Raw genomic sequence first — 27,352 nt, 5'->3', positions numbered from 1 at the left:
AAACATCCTGAACTGATGTAACAATAAAAAGCATTTTAAAACCATTTCAAGTCCACTACAAATAAAGACTGGGGTAAAAATTTCTTCTAAAAAGGCTTGTTGGGAAAGGGTGGTGTTCAGTTGGCACTGAAAAGATAATAGAGACAGAACCTGTCTAATAGTAATGGGAGGGAGTTCCAAAGGGTAGGTGCTGTCACACTAAAAGCCCAGTTCCTATATAGTCCAGAACATATCTCCTCATGAGAGAAAAGGTCTCATGGGGCTCTAGTGACAGAATGGATCCAGCAGCCCCCTTAGATTATGAAAGGGGAGTATGACCTTGTACAAAGCAAGCAATTGGCCAGTTATCTGGGCTTGGGAACAGCTCACCTATAGTACTTCAGTCTTACTAGAACTCAGACTCGTTTGTTTGGCCCTCATCCCGTGCACCACCAATTTTATACAAGAAAAGGAAAGCAGTACAAATGGTGACTTTGTTCCCCAGATATCCTTCTTATAGATCAATGGACTGCTGTCATAGGGAAAAGGTTTCCTGATGTTTCCCCCAATCACAAACTTGAAGCCAACAGAGAATTACTAAAATTGATTGTGCAGGCATTGAAATTGGAGACCAGTGCTAGGCACTCCTATATTTTTGTTGAACCATGAATGGATGCTGTTACTATTGGTCTCGGAACTCATTCATTGCAGTGTGGATTATGCTACCACTGGTTTTCCAAATTCTGAGTTCTAGCATTTCTATTTTTTATTCACTAGATGGCACTGCTGAACAAGATAAGATTTTAGGATTCTGTTTTTGTAGTACATGGCAAGTCTAGTTTTTTTAAAATGTGACAAATGTATGAAGAACCATTTGTTTGTCAGGGCCATCAAATTTAAATGTAAACTATAATTGTTTTGATTTGAAAATTATTTTTGAAAGCTTTAGGGTTTCTGATACTGCTTTTGTATAAAGAGCCATGAAATTTTCAATAACATATAAATGTGTAGAAAAATGAGTAGCCTTCTGTTGAAAAAGATGTTTGTCATTAGGCACTACATTGGAAATATATTCGACCATATATTAAAATACATTTTCATAAACATGAGACCTTATATTCTTATTGGTCAACAACTAATTATATCTCAACAACAATATACTGTACCATATTTACTTGATTGTATTTCACACCTTTTTTGGCCAAATTACATCATGGAAATTACGGTGCACATTAGATTTGATGGCACATTTACATTTGCCATCAAATACTTTTTTGGTTTCAAGGTCTTGAAAATTGGGGTGCACATTAAATTTGATGGCACATTATATTCAAGTAAATACAGTATAACCTGGGACATGGGTAGCGCTGTGGTCTAAACCACTGAGCCTTGGGCTTGCCGGTCAGAAGGTTGGTGGTTCAAATCCCCACAACAGGGTGAGCTCCCGTTGCTCGGTCCCAGCTCCTGCCAACCTAGCAATCTGAAAGCACGTCAAGTGCAAGTACAGTGGTACCTCGGGTTACATATGCTTCAGGTTACATACGCTTCAGGTTACAGAATCCGCTAACCCAGAAATAGTACCTCGGGTTAAGAACTTTGCTTCGGGATGAGAACAGAAATCGTGCTCCGGCGGCGCAGCAGCAGGAGGAGGCCCCATTAGCTAAAGTGGTGCTTCAGGTTAAGAACAGTTTCAGGTTAAGAATGGACCTCTGGAACAAATTAAGTACTTAACCCGAGGTACCACTGTAGATAAATAGGTACCGCTCCGGTGGGAAGGTAAACAGCATTTCCATGCACTGCTCTGGTTCGCCAAAAGCAGCTTAGTCATGCTGGCCACATGACCCAGAAGCTGTCTGCGGACAAACGCTGGCTCCCTCAGCCTATAGAGGGGATGAGTGCTGCAACCCCAGAGTCATTCACAACTGGACTTAACTGTCAGGGATCCTTTACCTTTACAGTATAACCTACAGTATTTTTTCCATTTATCTAATTGAGAATAAATTGAGAATCAAAACAATGCTATCTATCTAAGAGTGTCTCTTAGTACAGTATGTACATTTTCATGGATTCTTTCTCCAATATATAACAAATCATAGAACCAAAAAATTCTAGAGTTGGAAGGAACCCTGAGGATCATCTAGTCCAACCTCCTGCAATGCAGGAATATGCAGCTGTCCCTTATAGCGATCAAATCTGCAACCTTTGCGTTATCAACTCCGTGCTCTAACCAATTGAGCTATTGAGGCATAAATTCAAAGTTTCAACAAACAAGTTACTGCAGGCATTTTCAGCCTTTTTGAATCTGTGGTACCCTTGAGTCCACTGCTCCCTTTACATTCTTTTTGCAACTCCCCTGTGTGATACAGGGGAATCCCCACTTAAGTGGGAGTTCCTTTCTGGGCCACTGCACATGTCACCAGGACACCTTCCTTCCTTGTTTTTGAAGGTTGCTGAGGAGCTCTGTCTTGCTAAGTTCTAACCCCTGACTGGTTTACTGGAGAACAATGACACCGCCAATTATAACCATCAATTTCAATGGGCCTACACTGAATGAGATTAACACTTGCTACAACCCAATATAAATTGGTTTTATCCTACTCAGGGAAGACCCATTGGAGGCCAGTGATCCTTGAGTCAGCCACACCCATCAATTTCAGTAGATCTCCTCTTGGATACTATTATTATTATTATTATTATTATTATTATTATTATTATTATTATTACAGTTTATTTCCCATCTATTACCTACCTATTTCAATGGGTTTCCTCTCAAGCAGGACTCAACACTGCCTGCAACCCAATGAGGATGGGCTTCACCCAACAAAGTTCTGCTCAAGAGTAGAACCCACTGGGCTCAATGGGTCACAATTGCCTCACTATCTTCCAGTGGGTCTCCTGTCAAGTAGGACTTACACTGGCCACAGCCCAGGCAAGTAGAAGTTGCCTTGTCAGGTTCAACTATTGCCTCACACTCACCATACTGGCCCCATGAACCATCCGCTTCCCTCCTCTCTTCTCCCTCCTCTCCCTCTTGCAGGCTCCCCTCATGTCCCCCCTCAGAAGCTGGGATCATAGAGATGGGCTAGAGCAGTGCACACTTGGGCAGCACTCTTTTGAGAGTGACTGGCGTCACATAGCACAGTCATATATGGAAAAGTAAAGAAGCTCATCTCATTTGTCTGTTTGAGTAGGGAGTTTCCAGCTTTATGGAAGCCATTTTTTTCATCAGAGGAGGGAAGGAAGGAATGAGGGATGGTGCCCATTGCTGCTTATGGTGCCCTTGATAATCATTAAAGGACTCAGTTACACTCGTCAATTATATCATTATAACTGCGTTATAAACATGTGACACCAGATGATGCTGTAGAGCAGTGATCCATTGCTAATGGGATTTTGCATTGAGAGCTTTTATAGCATTTTTTTTTCTATAATTTTTTTAAAATCGGTATAGATCCAGCCCAAGTCAGCCCAGGGTGCTACGGCACACTGGTTGAAAACCTGGGAGTTACTCAGTCGTCTTCTTTCCCTTACTCTATATTAACTATACAGGTCAGATCCTACATACTTAAGATCCAGTCTAATATAAGTGTGCCTGATTTTTCCAACTGGAATTCATGGTTGAATATGTTGCATTTAATAAATGAGTTATCATTTAAATATCCTCAACTATGGAAAGCCCATAAGTAGGACCTGAGTGCAACACCACTTCTCCCCAGTTGTGATTCCCAGCAATAGGTATCAGAGGCATACTGCCCCAGACAGTGGAGGTGTGGGTCAAAGCCATTGTAGTTAGTAGCCATTGCTAGCTTTATCTTCCATGAATTTGTCTAAATCTCTTTTAAAGTCCTTCAGGTTGTAACCATCACTACATCAAAGCAAATTCCACAACTATGCCCTATATCAGGCATAGGCAAACTCCGGCCCTCCAGATGTTTGGGACTACAATTCCCATAATCCCTGACCACTGGTCCTGTTAGCTAGGGATGATGGGAATTTAGTCCCAAACATCTGGAGTGCCGGAGTTTGTGTATGCCTTCCCTATATGAAGACTGACTCTTTAGCTTTATCGTATTAAAAAAGAGGAAGAAAAAGCACTCTGTTGCTACTTTCTCCTTACCATGAATCTTTCTATCATAACAACACCTTTGCTACTTTTTTTGTGCCAGAGAAACCAACCCCAAGACTGAAAGGGGTTATTTCAGCAGTTTGGCTCAAAAAAAGATCTGCTAATTACATAGTGTCTGGTAAGTCCCATTTAAAATGGCACATTTTAGGCATTTGTATTGTATGCATTTTAGAGCAGGCATACACATTTTTGGAGCAAATCTCCTGTTTATTTTGTATGAAGCTCCTCAAGTTGAACTCTTTCTTTGAAACAACTGCTTAGTATTGGGGGAAGTTATATTGGTTCTTTTAGAACTGGTGCTCTCATTAAGTTTTCCATGATGCTTCCTTGTATCATTTAATTGGTTTACTTGTATCATTGAAAGCCAGAACTCAAGCTGGATTTGATACAAGGTCACATATGGAATTTTCTTTTGCTTTCATGAGAACATTATTTGAGCCTACACTCACCAAAAATGCAGTCAGGAGGTGGACAGAAGAGAGGAAAGGGAATATTTAGTGTTTCTGATATGAAAACCATATTTTTGAGTTCTTCTAACCTCACTGGCTCATTTTCAGCAGCCATTTCATATATAGGGATATGTAATAATAATGATAATATAACAAAGGCTATCATGTCCTTGCCCACTTCTGAAAAGTTATCGCCAGTGCTTTTTTTCTAAAAGAAATTTAAAGCTACTGTACTCTCATTTTCCTACTCATACTGAAATACTGCCCCTCAATGAAGCGAAACTTAGATTCACAAAATGTTTAGGGATATGTGCACCCCTGCATCCCCCCCCCCCGAAAAAACACACTGGTTATTGCACCCTAATACATCTCTGTATCTGCTCTTAGCTTTTCTTGCTTGGCCACATTCAGCCATCCGAAGGCTGTCTGCTGCCTCAGATCTTCTTCCCCCTTACTGCCCTTTATGTCTGGAACTGCCTCCCATATCACCTGCATGATGTCATTACTCTCCAACACCCACATTTCCCATGAAGCCTTTGGGACAGTTATCTAGCTCCATACCCTACTGTAACTAAGCCTAAGAATGCATTGTGTTCTGCCTTGCCCTTGTCTGTCCCTTTTAAGATGCCCAAGTTCTGTAGTCCTTCATCTTGTCTCTCCTCCTGTACCCAGGCTGATGAAAGATTGCTGCCTGCCAGTGAGGTTGGACAACTTCAACAGTAGTGGACGCTCTGACTCCCCATCTCCTAACTTCCCACAAGTGTTAAGCCCTTCACTTCCCTGAAGTACTTGCCCATCCTGCATCCTGTGATTGGGCCTAACAACCTGTCACTCAAAAGCACATGAGCCCCACAGACCAGATATATCAATGTAGTTCCTTTGTTCCTCTTCCTGCAACCAGCTCTAGACAGAAGTTCCCAGGCCAAGAGACTTGGAATTTAGTTGACAGTCCCCCTTCTCCTGAGTGGGCTATATGATCATAGGAAGCTACCTTTATGTCTCTGAAGATCATCAACTCTGTTTCAAAAGCTAACAGCTAGTGGGCATCATATTAACACTATGAATACACCCTGCTAAAAATTAGTAATATTTATGGGACAAGTGATTAAAAAATTACATCTAGCCTGCATATATATATTGAAGGGATGGAGGTAGGGGAAACGACTGGACAAATCAGAGAGTGTTTTTCCTGGGTTTTCCTTTCCCCACTTTTTTCCTTTTGGAAGTCAAATTCCATGTCCAGGAACATACAGTGGTACCTCTGGTTGCATAAGGGGTCCATTTCAGAAGTCCGGTCAGATCCTGAGGTTTCCGCAACCTGAGGACCACTTCTGCGCATGTGTGCGCAGTAAAACTTGGTCAAATACTTCCTAACAAATGATTTATAGGGAATACATCTTGTTCTGTAAGTGGGACTGTTAATCAATTTGGTTTTCTTCAGGAGCAAGATATACTCACATCATCCTTGTATTTGTTTTGCCTTTCCAGAATATTGTATGATGGTAAGTGTTGCTTGTGAGTTCACACAACTTTGAGTTCATATATTTCATTGAGAACTAAGTGTACATTTCTTATGTATGCAATTGTGATTTATTTATTTTTAATTCCCCTTTCCTTCCCCAAAGGCAGAGTATGTTCTGATATCAACCAATATCGAAAATACAGAGGATGATACCTCATTCTCATACTTGGGGTGAAGCCATTTAAATCAGTGGACCTAAGTCCATTAATTTCAATGGAGCTATTCTGAGTAACATTGGATATTACCCAGAGTTAATGAAAATACCACAATACCAGTTTTAACCCAAACTTCCCAAAGAAAAAGGTAATATACTGCTCCCAGGAAATGTTTGGGCATTCAGCATCTACTAAGAGGAGTGTTTACTAGTTGACCAAGCCTCCCTCAATGTCCTTTAATACAAACATGAAGGCTGAAGAGCTTGCTCAGCCAGTATTAAGGGTTGAATTGGAACATAAAGAAGCAGGTGTCCTCTCACTTGATATATGGTACACTTTGTAAATAATCTTTGTGTCCCCTCAATAATGATCTTGTGCTCCTCACTGGTGGCCTCTTTTAAATCAGTTTCTCATAAAATGTATTTTTCTTGCAGCAGTTCTCCATCCTCTTGTGTCACCAGTGGTGGCTGAGCTAAAATTTCCTGCATCCTAAAGAAGAGTATGTATAAAAGGAATGGCCTCATGGCCAACGTGACAGTGACCTCCGCCACACCAGAGGTACACATTTGGTATTCTGTTACCATTTGTATGTTTTAATTTAATTGTTGTTTATTTTGGCATCTCTCTAAGACTTTCTGCCATTAATTTGTCTTGCCTAGTATCATACTTGTATGTATTTTACCGATTATGTAAATTGAACAGCTGCAGCCAACGTGGCTAATGGGCAGGGGTGATTGGACCTGTAGGTTAAGGAGAGGCCAAATGGGGAACAAACTAAGATCTCAACTCAGGGAAGGGGAAGACATTTGATTCAGTTCTCTTTTAAAGACAAACCTACCTAATTTGCCTTTCTGAACAATATATAAACTGAAACACAGCCACTCTTCAAAGTCCACACTTCTCTGAAATTTGCAGTGCCGTTCTTCAGTCAAGTAATTTGTACAAAAATGTGTATACTTGGGTAACGTATGCATTAAAATACTTATATTAGCAAAATTATTATTTATTAAATTTATGTACTGTCCTTCAACCAAAGATCACAGTGTGGTTTACAACATAAAAACACAAAATACATAACATGATAACAAAAACAAATAAACGAAAACAACAACAGCAACCCTATTCACTCATTCCTACCAGCCCCTCATCCCTCATGAAAGCACCCAGTTTATCCTCTTACTGGAGGCTTAATCAGAAAGTGGCCCCACGCCTTGTTGGTTCCCAAAAGGGAAGATCCCATTTGGATGTCACCTGCTGTTACAACAGTTCCCCAAATACTCTTGCCCCTGGAATCAGCTACTTCTGTAGCCTAGTGATGCTGTTCTCCAAGGGCAAGGCTTTCAGGGTACACAGTGCAGATGATTGGTGAGTCTTAGCACCCAACTTGCACTCTGTTTCCTGATCCAACAATGTCTAATAAGCTCTGATGTCTAGGAGCTCTGATACATGTGTGACATGTGGCACTTTTCCACCTGGTTCATTTTAATGGACACAGCAGGTCCACACCTGTTCTCCATTTTGAATGTGAATCTGCTTTGTTTATTGAATGGGAAAAGGCAATCTGCATGCATATAGTGTGGAAATGCCTTCTGTATCCATGTTAATGTTTTTCCATGTGATCCCATACTTGGAAGGGATTCCATACACAGAAGGAAGGGGAAAGTGGTAAATGAGTATGTGAAATGTCTGTAGAACTGAAACAGTCACATATTAGCAGCTATGACCTCCTTCCCCCTGAGATTCTAAAGTGCTGTGAATCAGAAAGACCCAGTTTTGGGGATATTGCAGAGGTAAATTTAACTCTATTGTGCACTCGACTCCATAGAGTATGTCTTTTTGCATGTTTTTCATGAGATCTCCAAGCCTTGGAAGGCCGGAAATAATAATACAAGATTATGAAAAAATGCATTTTGTTGAGTTCTGTTTACTTCAGCTTTCTGTGGAAAAGCTGTACAGAGTTACTGGAATTTACAGTGGATTTAAACCAGCAACTTACATGAAAAAATAGACAACAGAACTATGCAGTTCATTTCAATAATTTAGTATTATCATGCTGAAAAATAGTCACTGAATTGAAAACATTGGAAATGGATGAGAAATGAAGACTGGCATCTTGTGGTTAGGATTTATACCATGTCCCAAAATTGTAAGAACCTAACTTCTAGCTGGGTTTTATACTTTTTGAGTGGAAGGTGAGAATGCATCTTCTATAAACATTACATTGAGAAGTTACAGTAAATCTGTAATGTCCATTAGAAACTCTTGAAATTTGAAAAGGTTCCTTTGTAATTAAGGGTCTAAGTTCATATTTGACAGATCTAAGATATAATTCTGATTTTGCCACAGTCTTCCTGCATGGTTTTGAATAGCATACTGGTGAACAGTTATATTTCTGGGAATCTGAAGGGAAACCTCAGGCTAAATAGAGTGTTTTCTGTTTAATGTAACAGAGAATGATCTGTGTGAATTCCCGTATTTATTAAAAACAGTAGCCTCCTTCCATTTTATTTAGTTTTCACAACTTACTATGTCTTCATAAGCATGTTTACTCAGAAGTAGGTTCTGAGTTCAGTGGGACTTACAGCTTAATATATTTGCTTAGGATTTTCTAAAATGTGTCCAGTAACCAAAAGACTTTGGTCATATACCCCAATATCTAGTTCTGTCCATACTTAGATAATGTCACAAATATTTGCAGATATAGGTGTATGCCCAATTAGTCACTTCCTCTTCTTGCTGCCATCACTGCCTGCCTGCCCATGTACTGCCACAGCATTTGGGGATTTCTAGTTTTGAAAAAACAAAAGTCAGGGGGAACATGATGGGGGATAGAAGATTTTGCATGGTGTGAAGAAAGTGAAGACAAAGACATTTTCTCTCCCTTTGTCATAATACTAGAACCTGGGGCCATCCAATGAAGCTGGATTCTTGAAGATCCAGGACAGATAAAAGAATGTTCTTCTTTACAAAGTGAAATTATGTCATTCACTCCCCCAAGATATAATGGTGGTCCCGTACTTGGATGGCTTTAAAGACGATTAGACAAAGTCATTGAGGATATGGCTATCAGTGACTATCAGTCATGTTCTACTTCTTTTTTTTTTTTTTTAAATATTTATTGAGATTTTTTAAATACAAAATGCAAAAATAGTAAACAATATAGCATGGATCATAACACATTTTTCAGAACTTCTTTGGACTCCCTCACGTCTCCCACTCCCACTTACATCATTATAAATTTTTTTTCCAGCAATTTATCATCTTATTTATATTCTTGAATCTTGTTCCGTTAATTTAATCTAATCTCCAAAAGTTTTATGTTTCCCTCAATCTCACTTATCATCAAGTTCAGATCTAATTCAATGGTAGGCAATTATTTATGATCTAGCATCCTTCTTAGCATTCAACCAAATTACAATACTTTTGTAAATAAATCTTGAATTTCTTCCAGTCTTCTTCAACCCTCTCTTCTCCCAGGTCTCGAATTCTGCCAGTCATCTCGGCCAGTTGCATATAGTCCATCAGCTGCATCTGCCACTCATGTTCTACTTCCACTTTTGAAGTCAGAAATTCATTTTCTGTGAAGAGTGCTATTGCACCCAAATCCTGTTTGTGGCCTCCCCTTACGTATCTGATTGGCTATTGTAAGAATAGGATGCTGGACTAGATGGGCCTTTGGTCTGATCCAGAAGAACTCTTGTGTTATTCTCCTCATGGTTAATGGCAGGCTGCTTAGCCCAACCCTTTAACTCTTTAAGTCAGCGGTTCCCAAACATTTTGAGTTGCACAGCACTTTTCAGAAGATAAATTTGCCATGGAACACTTTCGTTGTCCTTATGCCAAAGGCACATATGTGCATTTTTGGCTGATTTTACATTTATTTTACTTCAAATTTCTTCGCAGAGCACCAAGTGCTTTGTGGCACTGTCTGGGAACCGCTGCTTTAAGTTTCTGGGGGACAGTAAGCGACTAGGTGTGGGGGACTCCCTGGTCCTGAATGGGGTGGTAACTGTGCCCCTCAAGGACCAGGTCCGTAGCCTGGGGGTCATTTTGGACTCACAGCTGTCCAGGGAGGTGCACTTTAATTCTGTGTCCAGGGCAGCTGTTTACCAACTGAGACTTTACCTGCCTGCACACTGTCTCACCAGAGTGGTATATGCTCTGCTTTGACTACTGAAATGCACTGTACATGGGGCTACCACTGAAGGTGAATTTGAGACTACAACTAATCCACAATGTGGCTGCTAGACTGGTGACTGGGAGCAGCTGCTGGGGCCATATAATACTGATCCTAAAGGATCAACATTGGTTTCCAGAACATTCCGAGCACAATTCAGAGTGTTGGTGCTGATGTTTAAAGATCCTAAATGGCTTCAACCCTGTATACCTGAAGGAGTGTGTCCACCCCCATCATTCAGTCTGGACACTGAGGTCCACCTCCAAGGGTCTTCTGGTAGTTCCCTCACTGTGAGAAGTGAAGTTACAGGAAACCAAGCAGAGGGCCTTCTTGGTAGTGGCACCCACCTTATAGAACACCCTCCCGTCAGATGTCAAATAGATATACAACTGCACAACATTCTGAGGACATCTGAAAGTAGATGTATTGGGAAGTTTTAATGTTTGACAATTAGCTGTGTTTTTATTTTGTTAGAAGCTGCCAGAGTGGCTAGGGCAAAACTGTCAGATGGGCAGGGTGCAAATACCATTATTATTATTATTATTATTATTATTATTATTATTATTATTATTATTATTAATTACCTAGAGAGTTCTAAAAGTAGCCCAGCCTCTTCATGACTGTATTCACTTTTTTCTAGCCTTAAAGAGAAATTGGTAGGAAGTACTACTGGGATATCTCTGCCACTTTCCTAGTTTCACAAAGCAAGGAAATGCAGCTTCAATAGTGTTTCAGTGGTACCTTGGTTCTCGAATGGCTTAGTTGTCAAACAAATTGGCTTCCAATCGCTGCAAACCCAGAAGTAAGTGTTCCAGTTTGCAAACATTTTTCAGAAGCCAAATGTCCGATGCGGCTTCTGCTTGAGTGCAGGAAGCTCCTGCAGCCAATCAGAAGCCACGCCTTGGTTTTCAAACCATTTCAGGAGTCAAATGGACTCCCGGAACAGATTAAGTTCGAGAACCAAGGTATCACTGTATTTTGTTCTTAGCTTGGAAAGGAATACAGTGATTAATTAGAGCAGGCAAATGTTGTTACTTTTTGGTTCACCAATTCAAAGCTTTTGAAACGTCTAAGAATAGAGGCTTTACAAGATCCATTGCTGGGGAAAACCCTACTGATATATATACCAAACTTTATATTGAAAGCTCTTTCTAATCTTATAGCTGCACATCTCTTCTCTTGCATTAGCCAATATGAGCACCAACTTGAATAGCTTTTGTTTAATAAGCAGAGGGGAGAATTGGATAGAAACCCGAGTTAGTAAAAAGTAAACTGGCATAAGGCTCAGCTTTGCTTTTTCCTTTGTGAACGCAATCATTAATTAGCTGACTGGCAAATTTCTGGTTTCATGTAAATCTATTCCTCCCATCCCTTTCCATAGGGCAGCAGCAGTTCTGACTCTCTGGAAGGACGGAGTTCAGATTATGCCCATAAAAGCTATGATGCAGTTGTGTTTGACGTATTGAAAGTAACTCCAGAGGAGTTTGCAGTAAGTAAAATGACTGATTTCATATTTGTACTAAAAGTATTGACATGATCATAAGAATAGGTTCTCATTCAAATTTCTGAAGTAAATTAGTGTTCATCAAGCTATCTCGGGGGTTTACTTGATTTACATATAAAGTTTTTAATTCTTATACCCAACTGCAGTATAACTAACACTTTTTTCAGTGAAGCTTCTCCTAAGCTGTAGCCACAGCACCATGTTCACTTTTATAGAAAACTTTTTTTTTAATGTGAATGCAGAAGTGGAAACATAGTGCTCAGGTATTTGGGGCTGCTGGAGAGGCTTCGGCAGCACATCCACCCACCATTGACTACATTTTCTCCCTTCCCCCAGGCATTGGAGCAGTTTAGGTAAAGAGGACCTTTCCTGCCTATTTTTTTTATATTCAGGTGTTTGTTTCATTTTTTTATATTCAGGTGTTTGTTTGTTTGGGGTGTGTGTGTGTGTGTGTGTGTTTATTTTTTTAAAAAGGACTTCTCTGCAAGCCTTTTTTCCAGTTGGAACTTACCAGAACTCAGTTTCAACACCTCTCAGCTGGGCACCATTGCCATTCTAAAAGAACTAGGGAGGTATTCATGGTGATTTCTGGCACTTCTTTTTCTAGAAAAATAAAACTGCTTCTCTGCCTGATAATGACAGACACTTGGGATTTACCGTATTTTTCGCCCTATAGGACGCACTTTTTCCCCTCCAAAAATGAAGGCGAAATGTGTGTGCGTCCTATGGGGCGAATGCAGGCTTTCGCTGAAGCCTGAAGAGCGAGAGGGGTCGGTGCGCACCGACCCCTCTCGCTCTCCAGGCTTCAGGAGAGCCCCACCGCCAGCCCCACAAACTCGGGGGACAGTGGGAGAGGCGCAGCGCACCTTTCCCACTATGCCCCGACTTGGTTAGAAGGCTGGCGGGGGGGGGGAGAAGCCTGCTCCTCCCCGTCGCCAGCCCCGCAAACTCGGGGGACAGCGGGAGAGGCGCAGCACACCTTTCCCACTGTCCCCCGACTTGGTTAGAAGGCTGGCGGGGGGGAGAAGCCTGCTCCTCCCCATCGCCAGCCCCGCAAACTCGGGGGACAGTGGGAGAGGCGCAGCGCGCCTTTCCCGCTGTCCTCCGACTTGGTTAGAAGGCTAGCGGAGGGCTTCCCCCTCCTCCAGCCCTGCAAGCTCCCAGAGCGATGCCAAAGCTGCACACAGCTTCAGCATGGCTCTGGGTCCCGTTCTGGGGGCTGGGGGAAGGGGGAGCTTGGGCTTCCCCTGCCCCAGCCCCGCGCCTGGGGGGGGGGATATTTCCCCCCCCTTTATTCCCCCCCCAAATCTAGGTGCATCCTATGGGCCGGTGTGTCCTATAGGGCGAAAAATACGGTAAGCAGAGATAATGTGACCAGGAGGGATTCTGCTTCGCTCTTCTGATTCTGCCAAAACTGAAAAGGCAGTAGCCAAAGCAGTCAGCTACTTTGCCTTTATTTCAGTTAAATGAGGTTTACTATTAGAAAAATGCACAAGAAGAGAAAGGGAACTATAGCCTAGGAATTACAGATGGAAAAACTGAAATTAAATTGAGGAAGCAACATATAAATCCTTTCCCTTCTGTGACTCTGCACTTAAGGATGTATCCTACTATGTTTTACTGGTTCTACTCTAAATATGACTAACATTGGATAGAAAGCTAAATGTCTACATTGCAGAATCTGTGAATAGTTTCCAATATTTGTCTTACACAGAGTAGAGCCATTGAAAGTGATGGACACAACCAACTTAGGTATATTAATTTCAATGGGTCTATTGAGTAAGGAGCAAAATTTAGCTGGATGTCACACAACCCTTGTTGCCTTGTTTAGTCAAGAATGTGGGGAAAGGAGCGCTTAAAAAGGGTCAGAAGTGAGCTATTGAATCACAAATTACTTTAACAATGCATTTCATCACAGCTGTGTGAAGATTTTTGTACAATATCAGCTTTTCTGAAGACTACGCACACATGATCCGGGGCCTGAGTGTTGTCAGAATTTTCTGTCTTGGGCAAAAGTATCTTGGACTAGCACAGAATCAAGTATTTGTAAATTTGTAATTGTTCTTTCTCTAACTTTTGTTACAGAGTCAGATTACATTGATGGATATGCCGGTGTTTAAAGCTATTCAACCAGAGGTATGTGCTCTGATATTAACTTTTAATAAATGTTGGAAGTCAACAATGGCTATTTGGATAACTTTATATGTATTTCAAGGGGAAATAACTGTTATTAACGTAAGACCCAAACTGTACCTAGCGCTGCACAGTGAATTACCTATATAAAGGCTGTAAGTGCAAAGTGACCATTTAACCTGCATCAGGAAATGCAAATAATGTTTCTGAGAAGTTGGGTCCCCTCTGAGATTTTTCACTTGTTTCTTGCACTGAAAGTCCCCCCACTCCTACTATAAATGCTATCAATCAATCAATCAATCAATCAATCAATCATATACACCTCCCCCAAGGGCAAAGAGAGGAGCTGCAAGAGAAGCCCAATCATTTAAAATTCCCAACAGGATGAGAACTCAGCTTCTCTCCCTACTATCTCTTTCCATAGAAGAAAACATGACAGGCAGAGGAAGCAGGATGGGGCCCAGCATAATTTTTTCTCTGGCATGTTGGCGAATATGAACAAGCAGCAGTATGTAAGTGGAAGCCATAGCAGATTTCAGGGACACTCCTTGTGCCACTCAGTCATTTGCTCAGTTTTGTACCAGTGTGTTTACTGCTGCTGCTGAGGAATAACAACAGCAACAACAACAACAACAACAACTTATTATTTATACCCCACCCATCTGGCTGGGTTTCCTCAGCCACTCTGGGCGGCTTCCAACAAAATTTTAAAATACAATAGTGTGTCAAACATTAAAAGTGTTCCTAAACAGGGCTCCTTCTGATGTCTTCTAAAAGTCTGGTAGTTGTTTTTCTCTTTGACATCTGGTGGGAGGGCGTTCCACAGGGTGGGTGCCACTACTGAGAAGGCCCTCTGCCTGGTTCCTTGTAACTTGGTTTCTCTCAGCGAGCGAACCGCCAGAAGGCCCTCGGCACTGGACCTCAGTGTCCGGGTGGAACGAGGAAAATAAAACTGAGGAAAGGAGCACTATTAAAAGATTAAAAAACCAAATGTCAATGAACAGGGTTAATTGGAAGTCCTTTTTGAAATATTGTATAACCATATCAGTTTTTCTCCATTTATTTCTTTTTAAAAAATCTATGGTCCAATGAAGACAATTATCACCCACCCACCTGACAATGCCCACTGGAACCCAAACAACATGACCATGCAATGTCAATTCCTGAAACATTCTTCTGGCTCCATTTAGAAAGCGTGCAGCAAAAGCTGCATGTCTTAGCCACTCAGGGAAGCTTTTACATTTAATGATGTTTTTGTTGTTGCTGTTGAAAAAAGAAATAAATAAAAAGGCCATTGGTCACCTTTTATTATTGTAAACTAACTAGTACCTCCATCACCCAAACGCCCCACGCTCCCTTCACTTCCTACAAAACCTGCCAAATGTTCTGCTGCTGAAGTGTTCAGATCAGCCCTAGTCAGCTTGATTGTGGTCAGCTTAAAGACAGACAGGGCATTGGCAGGTCTTATTCAGGTTCGTATGTTGATGTTGACTGACAGCAGTAGATGGAAATGTGGTTCGAGACAAACTCTTTAAAATTGCTTGAATTTTCTATTTTAGAAGTTAGAATAGGCCTTCTAGGAAGCAGTGTAGACGCTGAGTTAAAGCTTGGCAGAAGGCTAGGAAAACTTAGAAGTCTTGCAAGTGTTGTGATACATAGCTGTCTTGTTCCCTGATGACTATAAGAAGTGACTAATTTTATCAGGAGATGTCTGGTGAATGCAGTCAGAGCTCTGACATATATAATTGCTTCCATCTGTACTTACGCATACAGCATGTGTTCTAAGACCAATTAGATCTCAGCTGCTGATATTGCTAACAGTGGCTTTTCCAGCTGTCTCTTAATTCTATGTAGTCAAATTAAAATTTGTTACATTCTGGCATGTGTTATTCTTTGAACTTAATTTTGATGCTGCATCTTACTGATAGAATGATAACATAATTCAATGGGCTAGATATATTTGTGTCCTAATAATGGTTTTAACAGGCTACTACATTTATATATAAAGGAAAGCTATTTCCTAAGTGCTTCTGTCTATTTAGATTTGGAAATGTTCTCCCCAGAGAGACTTCACAGGCACCTACAATGTATTTCTATCAGCATCAGGTGAAAAGCTTTGTATTCTACCAGGCTTTGGGGCTTCTGAGAATCTCTGCAATTCTGGCATTCTGAAGCCGTGAGAAAGTTATGGTACTGGTTGATATTTGTTTTAACACTGCTGCTGTTCGGTTTTATGCTGGGTTTGTATTTGTATTTTTTTGATAGTTCATTTTTACATGTTTATGTCCATCCACAGACTGCTGGTAATGGGAGTGGGAGCGGAGCTCAGAAGTATCATAAATTAATGATATGTACAATATTTCATGGCCCTAGAAAATTTTATTTCTAAAGAAGTTTGTGGCCATTTTCTTACTGATTCTGCATCTTGATCTCCTCAAAGATCCCACTGTATTCTTCCTGCAGCAGGAGCTCCTGGAAGAAATTACGCATGGCATGAATAGATAAAAGTTTTTCCACTCTCTCATCACACTAGAACTTGTGGACATCCAGTGAAGCTGCATGTTATAAGATTCAGGACACATTAAAGAAGTACTTCTTTACACAGCACATAGTGTTATGTAGCCCATAACTATGGCACTTGCATGTCTTTAAATGATGATTAGACAAATTCATGGAGGGGAGGGCTATCTGGGGCTACTAGCTGTGCTCTATCTCCACAGTTGGAGGCAGCGATGCTTCTGAATATCAGTTGCTAGAAACAACAGGAAGGGGAGAGTACACTCATGCTCCAGTCCTGCTTGCAGGTTTCCCACAGACATCTGGTTGGCGGCTGTGATAACATGATGCTGGACTTGGTGGGCCATTGACCTGATCCAGCAAGCTCTTATGTTCTTTGCGGGAAGTTATGTGCTTTAAATGTATTGTGTGTGTGCAGCCTGAGATACAAAATACTTAAGTGGAGAAGGGCATGAACTTTGATTCTGAGAGCTTGCAACTCAGAACCAGCAACATATTTTCCACCCAAAGACTTGTTATAACAAATTGCAAAGGCAGCCTATTATTTGGCTTTAGCAAAAGGAATAGTAATGTTGTCATTCGTTGGTCGAGAGCCACCTACTGCTTTTCCTCACTGTGTTTATGCCATGAAGTTTAAGGATAACTAAAAAATCATCAGTCCTCAACGTGGTGCTTGACCTTTTCTGATGTCAGTTTTTATCCAGTCCTGAATGTAAGGCATTCCAGAGCACAGAGAGAGGTGTTGGATGTTCTACGAACATTAACAAGTGCCGTATGTTTGCAGATATTAAGTCATTTTTCCTTTAAAAATAAAGAATATTTCAAAATAAGAAAGTGATCTAGGGCAGATTGTCAAAGTTGCAGTCCCTTGGGCTGTCTACAGCGCACTATGTATTGCAGCCCATCAACTGCTTAATAAAGCCCCTGAATTTTAGCAGTCTATTAGTATATATGATCACGTCACAATTTATTCTGAAGAGGATTGATACACTACAACCTTGACAGTACTTGTATCAGGTTGCTCTGATCAGCTTAAATAGTAAACAGTTTTTGTTCATCTTGTTCATCCGTAAAGATCCCTAATTCCTGTCTGTTACTGTTTTCTCCCCATATCATTATAGTATCGTCTTCTGGTTTTCTTCATTTGGGCAGACGCAGCCTAACTCATAAGAAGCAAGAACTCAGGAAGTGGTTTTTGCAGCTCAATGTTGATTTTGGGGCTACATAAATATTTATACTAATCATTCTTTTTTTGAGTAACTGGAGTGACTTATGAGATAATTTTCATATCCTTAAGTAACAAGGGAAGCCTTGTAAGTCATCATTTGAACATTGTTCACACAGCTGTTATCTTCCCAAAATTTGTAAAATGTGTCACACCCACCCACCAACCATATTATTTTATGCATTTAGTAGTAGACTGTGGAAGCTACCATAAATAGCAGGATTTATTGCACTTGCATGATAATATGATTGATTACAGCTTTACAATAGACCTTAGGGGCTAGTTGCCTGCTACCCATTGCCCACTCCCCTGTCAGGATTCTTTCTCCCACCCCCACCCCCCAAATATCTAATGAGATTAAAAATACCCAGTATAGTTGTGTTAGTGGTACAAGGATGTGTTGGTAGGCAGATAGGGGCAATTTACTACAACTGCTAGTATATGATAAGTATTGCTTAACCTAGGCGAGTAAGCCAGTGGTAGGTTGTATATGATTGTATTTATTTGTGATAGCTAAGATGTGGAATGTTCACAGAATCATGTTTACTCGTAAAGGAGGTTCTTATGATAAGCTCATTTTTTTTACTGATTTTAATTGCAAGTAACAAAACATACAAGGAAAACAGAGCCTAATAGTTTTACAGAGAATAAAGAAATAATAGTGACTGATGTAGTTTTGGACATTCCAAGAAACGCAATCAGATGAAAGTGTCTCTTCATAAGGTTCCATGAGTTGATGGAGGGTGAAAATCAAGTTCAATTGTCTTAACAAAGTCAGTTAAAGGATACCAGATTATATAGGTGTGAGTCTTTCCACCCCTCAGATTGATTTTCTTTTTGTGAAATGGTTAATTTGTTCATAAGCATAATATTGCTTGCAGAATCCAGGCTTCAAAAAGATTTGCATGTAAAGTTTACTAATTTTGCACTCACTAATCTAGCTGCAATTAATAAATGGAGGATGAGGTCTTTACTAGTAATGTTCTTAATCGGAATAGTAAAATAAGATAGGAGTACTAATTTTTGGTCTGGTTGTAGCGATTGTCCCATCATTTGATTAACTGTTTGAAAACCTTTTTCCCAAAAACCACCACATGTGTACTAGAGAGCCAGGTAAATTGCATTCCCACCAGCAGAAATTGGACGTGTTATGGTTAATTCTGTGTAGTCTAGCTGGGCACAAGGACATGTGATGTGCTATCTATAAAGCATTTTCTTGAGTTCTAACTGAGATGGATCCAAATGGTAGTTTAGGGTAGATTTGTTCCCAAAGGTTTTCCTCTAATTCTGCTCCAGAATCTTTTCCCCATTTTAATCTTAATGAAATGAGAGGAAGGGTAGCTATTGTGTGAGAAGATTTCCCTGTCCCAGTGGGTTGTTTGAGTTGAGAAGTTGCTCAAAAACTATTTCAGCTGGATAATGCTTGTGTCCTTGCATTTGGCTGATTTAGAAAATATATAACCAGGTCCTGGTGTATCTCTAACCAGCCACATGGTATATGTCCCAATATAAAATTTATTTCTGGAACTGTAAGGGGCTTTTGGTTAGCATAGAAGTCTTTGAGATTATATAAACCCACTTTTTCCCAAGCAAATGAGCCTGATTTGGCTGTTGTACAAAAGGAAGGCTGTTGAGTTATTGAGTCTTTCAAGATGGCGCCGAGGTAAGACGCTCTTATCGGAGCTCAAAGAGATCTTTTAACTAAATGTTGCCGGCTCTCCTCCCTTTTGGATTCTATTTCCTTTCATTATTTCGCTGTGCGTTTGAACATTTTATCTTATCTTATCCTCCTCGGTGCCGGGACTTAATGAAGTTAAAGAAGTTTTAACGAAGGCTCTCAGACATTCCCTCTCGAGCACTAAGGCACTCCCTCCCAGTTATTCGTTACTTACCTCGCAGCAGTCCAGCTAGGACCGAATGAGAATTGAACGAGATTGTGACCAGAGAACTTTAGCACTTTATCATTCTATTTAGAAGTCTGATCTCATTGATTTAAGAATCTAGTAATGAGAAGAGGCAAAAGACCCAGGTGCCTTGATATAGAAACTGACACAGAGCCCTCTGGTTTTAAACAGAGTAATCTAGATAATTACCTGCTACCTCAAAAACAGCACGTATCTCCTCCCAAAACCTTCCTCAACTCCTTACATGGAAAGACAATTGAAGAGATATCCCTAGGAGTAAATGAGGACAAGGCTACTACTCCCATAACCGAGGCACAAGCACTAATTGATAGAAAGGTGGAGCTGCTGGAGGAATGCTGCCTATTGACTGCTCAAACAGTTCAAAAAATCTTTGAACAATTACAAAACATCTCCAAGAAGCTGGATAACCCAGATGAAAGGAGGCAACTCACTCCCTTTTTGCCATCCTTAACAACCCCTGGAAATAAACAGAACAAATACAAATTTATACCTCTAAATCAGTCAAAAATCAGAGGAAGCCCCCCTCACTCAATCAACCTGATACTGAGGCCATGTGAGATTGTTCTCCACATTTTTCCATATAGAGGACCCCTACCTTACTGGGAGTCATCTTTCTGGGCCAGACACCATCTAAATCTGCTCCTTGGTTCTGAGGGCGGAAGCATTGACTTAAAAGCAGTCAAGAGGCTCACTAACGACGGATATTCCAAAAAAGTACTACTAAGATTTGGTAGTCATAGAATCCCAACTAAAATCTTAAGGGTAAAGGCTCATTTAGCCCAGAAAGGAATTTTTCCGCGCCGACATTTTGAAGATATATCACCCAGACCATTGTTTGCATCTAAAAGACAGAATAAGATGAACAAGGCCATTCCACCAGAAGCCGACATCTCCCCTACCCCCGTGGAAGAACCCAGTAGATGGGAGAAACCGCAGTCAGCTACCCGGAAAATTACGCAAGAAAAATCCAAGCTCCCAAACCATGCGACTGTAGCATCAAATAACAACCTCGCCCTTGACACAATAGACTGGACAGTCCCAGAAGAAGAAGATCTGCTGAGTAATTTTGCCAAGCTACCAGATAAAGAACAAATAAACATACTCAGTAAATTGACGAAACTACAGGCCAGATTGACCGAAATTCACCGACAAGGTCAACAAAATGCAGTAGATACAATACACAATCAAACTTTACACTTGCCAGCCTTTTCCCCAAAATGCATAGTCAAAAAGAGAGCTGCAAATGGAACTTTCAAATGTATAGATGCAGAGCTACAAATCCAGCCGCCTTTAGAATATGAAACGGCAAGGAAAAACTCCAGTAATGAGACTACAAACTCCTGGCTGAGATATCAAATACTAGCTCCAAACGAAATAGGTACCCCTTATTTAAGTACCACAAAGGACTCTAACTTTGCCGAACAAAAGATGACCTCCAACAGACCTGACACACCGAGCTCAACACCTAATGAGGCCAAAGAAATGGAAGTAGAGACTAAAAACAGTCCTACTGTCCATAATAGCCCACCAACCACAGAAATCTCTCAGGAACAAGGAACAGTTAAGGAAGAAAATCAAGAAAGGGAGGAAATTCTAATTTCCCGCACTTTAAAAAAGAATCAAAAAGATCCACCATTACGTCCCCCACCGAAAGCAGCGACAAACGGCTGTATCTGCACAAGAAAAAATTCCTCGCTGGACTTAATGACAGAACTAGAATGACTAAATGCTGTCAACCAGCCACCAACCCAAAAACGGATCCTACGCCTGTTGTCCTGGAATATCGCAGGGTGGGGAAACAAAGACGGAGACCCAGACCTAATGAACTTCTTTAAGGATTTTGAACTAATACTCCTACAAGAAACATGGTCAACTAGAGATATTAAAATTAACGGATTCATCTCCTATACGAAACCCGCATTGAAAACAAACACGAAGGGCCGGCCGAAAGCAGGGTTCTGTTGTATGATCAAAGACAACTTAGGGTTTGAAATCAAGCAACTAGAAATATGTTTACCACTTGCACAAGCTCTACTTTTAACCCAAAAAAAAGACTCTTTGCTACTTGTAAATGTCTATATCCCCCCAACCAAAAACAACATCAGTAGTGAAAATTGGTCACAACTAACCTTTTATATAGAAAATCTGTCCGATAAATACCCAAATGCCTCACTGATAATAGCAGGTGATTTTAATGCCAGAGTGGGAACCAACAATGAACAACTATGTAGCAAACTAAATTGGAATACTGATAATGATATCGCACATGCCCTGAAAATAGGACGATTCTCCAGAGACAGGGTTGTTAACAACGAAGGCTTACGCCTACTTGAATTATGTAACAACTTTAATTTGCAGATTGTGAACGGTTCAACAAATGGCGATAGAAGCGGGGAGTTTACATACTTCTCCCCCCGAGGATGCAGTGTCATCGACTATATTCTTGTCCCTTATAATATTATAAATTCGATCATGGACCTCAAAATTGGAACGCGCACTGAAAGCGATCATCAGCCATTATTGCTGTCTATTAGCTTAAAGGACGAAACCAAAATAACTAAGCACAATATCATAGAACCTTCTCAATACAAACAAATGACCCAATTAAAATGGTCCCAGGAAATGAGTGCAGAAGTGGGGCATAAACTTACAGCTAACCTGAGAAAACAAGTATTATTCAACTTAAAGACCACTAATTCCTACTGTGATATTCCTAAAATTTATAATGAAATCTTCCAAATGCTTGTAGAGCTTAGTACTCCACCTAAAGTTTGGGAACTTAAATATAGCGCTAGCCCTTGGTTTGATGATGAATGTTTCCAGCTAAAAAGAAAACTGCGCCAAACATTTAAAAATAATCGCACTAAACTAGAGCCCTCTTATCTTGATGAAAAAAGAAAATACCATTATATTCTGGCCGAAAAGAAACAGAAATACGCAACCCAAAAATGGCTACAATTATTCGACTCAATTCAGAGTAAAAACAACAAAGCGTTCTGGAGCCTAGTGTACGGAGGACTGAAAGCCGAAAATCAACTAACTCTGCCACCAATTGCAGAATCCAAATGGTCCCAATACTTTACATCTGTATTTAACAATCTACACGGTGAACCTAAAGGAAATGAAACCATTAAAAATAAAATTAATAAACTCCAGGAGTGGCCAAGGGTAGAGGAAGAGGAAATTAGAGAGATAGTTAAAAACTTCAAATCGGGGAAATCTCCTGGGCCAGACGGTCTACCAATAGAACTATTTAAGACCTATATAGATTGGTGGGCAGAACCCTTAGCTCAATTGTTTACTCTTATAGATAAATATGGGACCATACCTGAGATATGGTTAAGATCAATAATTATTCCAATCTTTAAAAATGGCGACCCAAAAGAACCAAGGAATTATAGACCGATAAGCCTACTATCAGTGATAGGGAAAATCTACGCTAAGCACCTCCTATCTAAACTTCTTACCTGGATGAAAAATCTAAATTTACCAGGGAAAGAACAAATAGGTTTCTCCAAAGGTTGCTCTACTCTAGATCACTGTCTTACACTTATGCATCTGGTTGAAAAATACAGATCCCAAAGGCAATCTAAGATATACGCTGCTTTTGTAGATTTTCGTGGTGCATTCGACTCAATTGACCGCCCAAAGTTGTGGAGGAAACTCACAGAATTAAAAATTGATCAGCGCTTATTGATTCTAATGCAAAATCTACATTCTTCCAATACCTGTCAAGTCAAACTTAATACCAAAGGTCACCTCTCCTCAGACATCCCAAACTCGAAAGGGGTAAAACAAGGGTGTATTCTTGCCCCCTTTCTATTTAATTTATTTTTATCAGACTTGCCAGATTACCTTCAAAAAATAGAATCACATGCCCCTAAACTCAATCAGAAACCAGTTCCTCTCTTATTATACGCAGACGATGCTGTCTTACTATCACTAACGAGCTTGGGTCTGAAACGTCTTATATCTTCACTGATCCTTTACTGCGAATGTAACAAACTCTCTATAAATTATGAGAAGACAAAAATTTTGGTCTTCTCGAATGGTTGGAAATTAGAGAAATGGAAAATAAGAGGGCAAGAAATCCAACAAGTGAAAATCCATAGATATCTGGGAATCTTATTCCAGAGCAACTTAGGGTGGGCAACCCATCGCACAAATGCCATAAAACAGGCAAAGTGCATCTCATCAGCAGTTGCCCGTTTTTATTATCAGAAAGGTAATCAATTTATTCCTGCGGCCAATCAGATATTTCAAGCAAAAGTGCAATCCCAGATATTCTATGGTATCCCGCTATGGGTCCAAGCATATAACAGTGATATAAAAAAGATTCACTCCAGCTTTTTGAGACGTATTCTTGGACTCCCTCTTATGATCAAATATGAAACAATGTGTGCAGAAATAGGCATACACACAATGGAATACTGGGCATGGTCCACCTCAATAAAGTATTGGTTACGCTGCCATTTTCGCTGCCCTCCATCAAGTCTGCTCGCTGATTTGCTCAAAGACCCTTATAAATCAAGATGGTATCAGCACCTTGAAAAAAAATTGAATCTTTAGGCATCGAGCTGGAGCTCCTGTACAATTCTAATGAGCAATATATTCTCCATAATATCCTAACTAGACTAAAGGATGTCGAGAGACAAAATATTATGGCAGCTGTAAACAAAATTTGCTCCCCCAGATTCTACGATTTAAATATCTTAGATTGCAGAGCCAATTACGTCTCTAAATTAACAATCCCAGCCCAACGTAGGGCTTTTATGCTGGCCCGTTTGAATGTTTTTCCCTCAGCATTTGTCTGGGGAAGATATCAAAACATTCCCAGAAGCAAGAGATTCTGCAGATGTTCTATGAATGTCCCGGACACTGTAGAGCATATCCTCTTTCATTGCCCATTGTACAGTACGCTCCGTCAACGCGTGCTGTCCCCCCTTTCGGGTGGTCTGGAACCCCAGCAAGCTGAATGTGTGAGACTCTACCTATCCGACGCTGACCAAAGGGTAACGGCGGGGGTAGCCGAGTTTTTGGCAGCAGTCCTCCAAGGAGCAGGTTAACAAGGAAAACCACTGATTCTATATGTATATATTTATATTTGTATGTAGCCAACTCCTGCCTTTTTATATATATCTCAAGGCTTTTATATGTTATTTTCCTTTTATGGTTTTACCAACATAATGCCTAATAAAGGTTTGATAAGTAAGTAAAGGAGAATCAACATGCAAAAGTTTCAGTCTCCTTTCTTTCCATATGGTCAAATCTGATTTTAGAAGGGGATTAATAATGTTCTCTATTGTATTGTCCATAAACTATTTCATCTGAAAAGGTGAGATGTTCTCCTTTTATCAAAATGATCATTAAGTACAAGGTTTACTTGTACTTAATGGTTTACCACCTATCACAACTTCACGGTGTTTTAATGAGTGTAGTAATGTAAAGGTTTCATCCTGAAATTGTTATTGCATCTTCTTTGCTTAATTGGCAAACCCAGGCCATTTACTTTCCAAGTTATTGCCATTAAGTGTGGCAATGTAAAGTTAATTTAAAGCTATGCAGCTTATCCCAGGCAATGGATCTGTTAGGCAGCATAGTAATTTCAGTGTTGTTATCATATTCCATCAGCAAAAAATAAAGATGCTCTGAATTCCAAACTCACCCCTCACTAATTTCCCCAACCTTCCCAACAGAATAATCCCTACACTTGAGAGTGAAATAGTCCATCTATTCCTTCATAAGCCAAATGCTAATGAAATGAAATGAAAATAGGGGACATAAACATTAGCCCTCCTCCCCTCTACCCCCAGAAGCAGAAAACATTTTGCATGATTATATTGCAAACAAAAATAAGAGACCAATAGCCTAATTCTTGCCTGTTTTGTTATAGAGCCCATAGCTCTTGGTCCACCATAGTTGGTGGTTTCAGTGGGATCTCAGGGAGAGAAGAAGCCACCTGTGTGTTGTTTTTGCTGCTATTGTTTTTTTTCTGAAGGCCTTTTTCGTCTTTGTTGCCAATCTCATTTGAGTTCTGTTCCTTCCTCTCCAGTGCCTACTTCTCTCAGTTATTTGTCTTCATTTGGTTGCTGTCAGAGCTGCCTCTAGGTCCCAGCTCACAGAGGACCAACGCTAGGCTGTAGTTATGTACAAAAGTCTTTATTGAGGTTCAGTTTCCATTTTAAAGCCGCAGCGCGCAGCTCTACGTCTCGACCTTAGACCGGCGAAGTCCCATCTGAGTCTCCGCCCCTTCCACACCAGTTTAACACTCTCGCTTTGCTCCACCTCTTCCTAAGTTCCTTTCTCCTCTGGGCCCTCCTGCCCGCTAGGGTTTCATCCTTTCTGGACTCCTCTGACGCTGACCCTGATGATTCTTCCCCCTCCTTCCGGCGGGCTTTAGGACCTGGTTCCCTATCCGGGCTACCTTCTGTGCCGCTCGCCTGTACATTTGAACTTGGCGCGCGCGCCCAGCCTGCAACTTTCCTCTTGACCGTTCCCTCACTCTCCGATGGAGGCGTGGCCAACCCTGACTCATCTTCTCTCGCTGGTGGTGCATATGTGGGCTCTGATACCTGGGACTCCTCCCCCACACTACGCTCTGGTGGGGAAGCTGGTACTGATTTCCAACTGCTGCTCTGGGAGTCCCCGCTGGCCCCTTGCTTCTGGGGTGTCCCCCTTGGGTCCCCCCTTGCCCTGCCCATCGGCGCCCCCTTCTGTGAATCTTCCGATTCGCTGGAGAGGCTCATGGAATCTATCGGGCTGCTGTCATCTTCTCCTACGCTGCCCTCGGATTGCTCCCCCTCGCTCTCCATCTCCTCTCCTCCCTGCGCTCCCGCTGAGTCCCTGACAGTTGCTTTCCTAGTTGATTTAATAATTTTCTAGCTTTGAGTTGTGTGGAGGCTTTAGCAACTGCTTCATAAGTTATTAGGAGTTTGAATGAGTAACCCGATCGGTACATTATGCCTGCTTCACAGAATGCTGTGATATAAATTTTAAGTTCACATCTGCATTGCAACATTCTTGTGCAGAGATTCTGGTAGATGTTTATCACTGAATTTTCTTTTATGATTTTTCCAGTGTTCTGAACTTTTGAAATAAGTCTTTAAATTATGAAGGCTCTAAAGCAAACAATAATGTCTCTCAGGGGCTCGCCATTTTTTTGTTTGTGATGGAGTGTTCAGTGTATCCTCCTAATATGACCTGCTTGTATAATGGCATCATGAAGTATTTCTTTTATTCAGGACATAACAACCTTATGTAGGTTGGTGTCTCCAAAAATTTTCAGAGCCCCTTGAAGGCATAGATTCTGGCCGCGATCCCAATCCTGTGCATTCTTGAGCTACAGCTTGATGTCAGATTGAAGGTTTTTTAATATTCTAAATCTTGATTCTGTTGTTTGTGCTGGGTTCCATTGCTTCATTAGCTGTTGCAGAAGCATATGAAACTGGAGGTTTTTTAAAAATATCTTCTCTCAGCAGTTTCAGTGCTTACCCCAGTACAGTGGTCCCTCAGGTTACAGACGCTTCAGGTTACAGATGCTTCAGGTTACAGACTCCACTAACCTGGAAGTAGTACCTCGGGCTAAGAACTTTGCTTCAGGATGAGAACAGAAATCGCGTGGCGGTGCAGCAGCAGTGGAA

General features: G+C 40.9%; 1 protein-coding gene across 9 annotated transcripts in view; it reads left to right on the top strand.

Annotated features, from left to right (window-relative positions):
• The window catches only part of RALGPS1 (Ral GEF with PH domain and SH3 binding motif 1), a 263,929-nt gene that overhangs the window by 49,325 nt on the left and 187,252 nt on the right, over positions 1-27,352 (top strand). For 7 of the 9 annotated variants that reach the window (XM_079962105.1, XM_079962100.1, XM_079962107.1 and 4 more), the window contains exons 3-5: positions 6,666-6,789; positions 11,790-11,897; positions 13,998-14,048. In XM_079962105.1, coding sequence (XP_079818231.1) covers positions 6,733-6,789; positions 11,790-11,897; positions 13,998-14,048 — 216 coding nt within the window. In that variant the 5' untranslated portion in view covers positions 6,666-6,732. The remainder of the gene's footprint in view (positions 1-6,665; positions 6,790-11,789; positions 11,898-13,997; positions 14,049-27,352) is intronic. The other 2 variants (XM_079962103.1, XM_079962104.1) reach the window with 1 other exon arrangement.

Source organism: Podarcis cretensis (assembly GCF_951804945.1).
Source record: "Podarcis cretensis genome assembly, chromosome: Z".
NCBI classification, from domain to species: Eukaryota; Metazoa; Chordata; class Lepidosauria; order Squamata; family Lacertidae; genus Podarcis; species Podarcis cretensis.
This window is presented reverse-complemented; position numbering and strand designations above follow the sequence as displayed.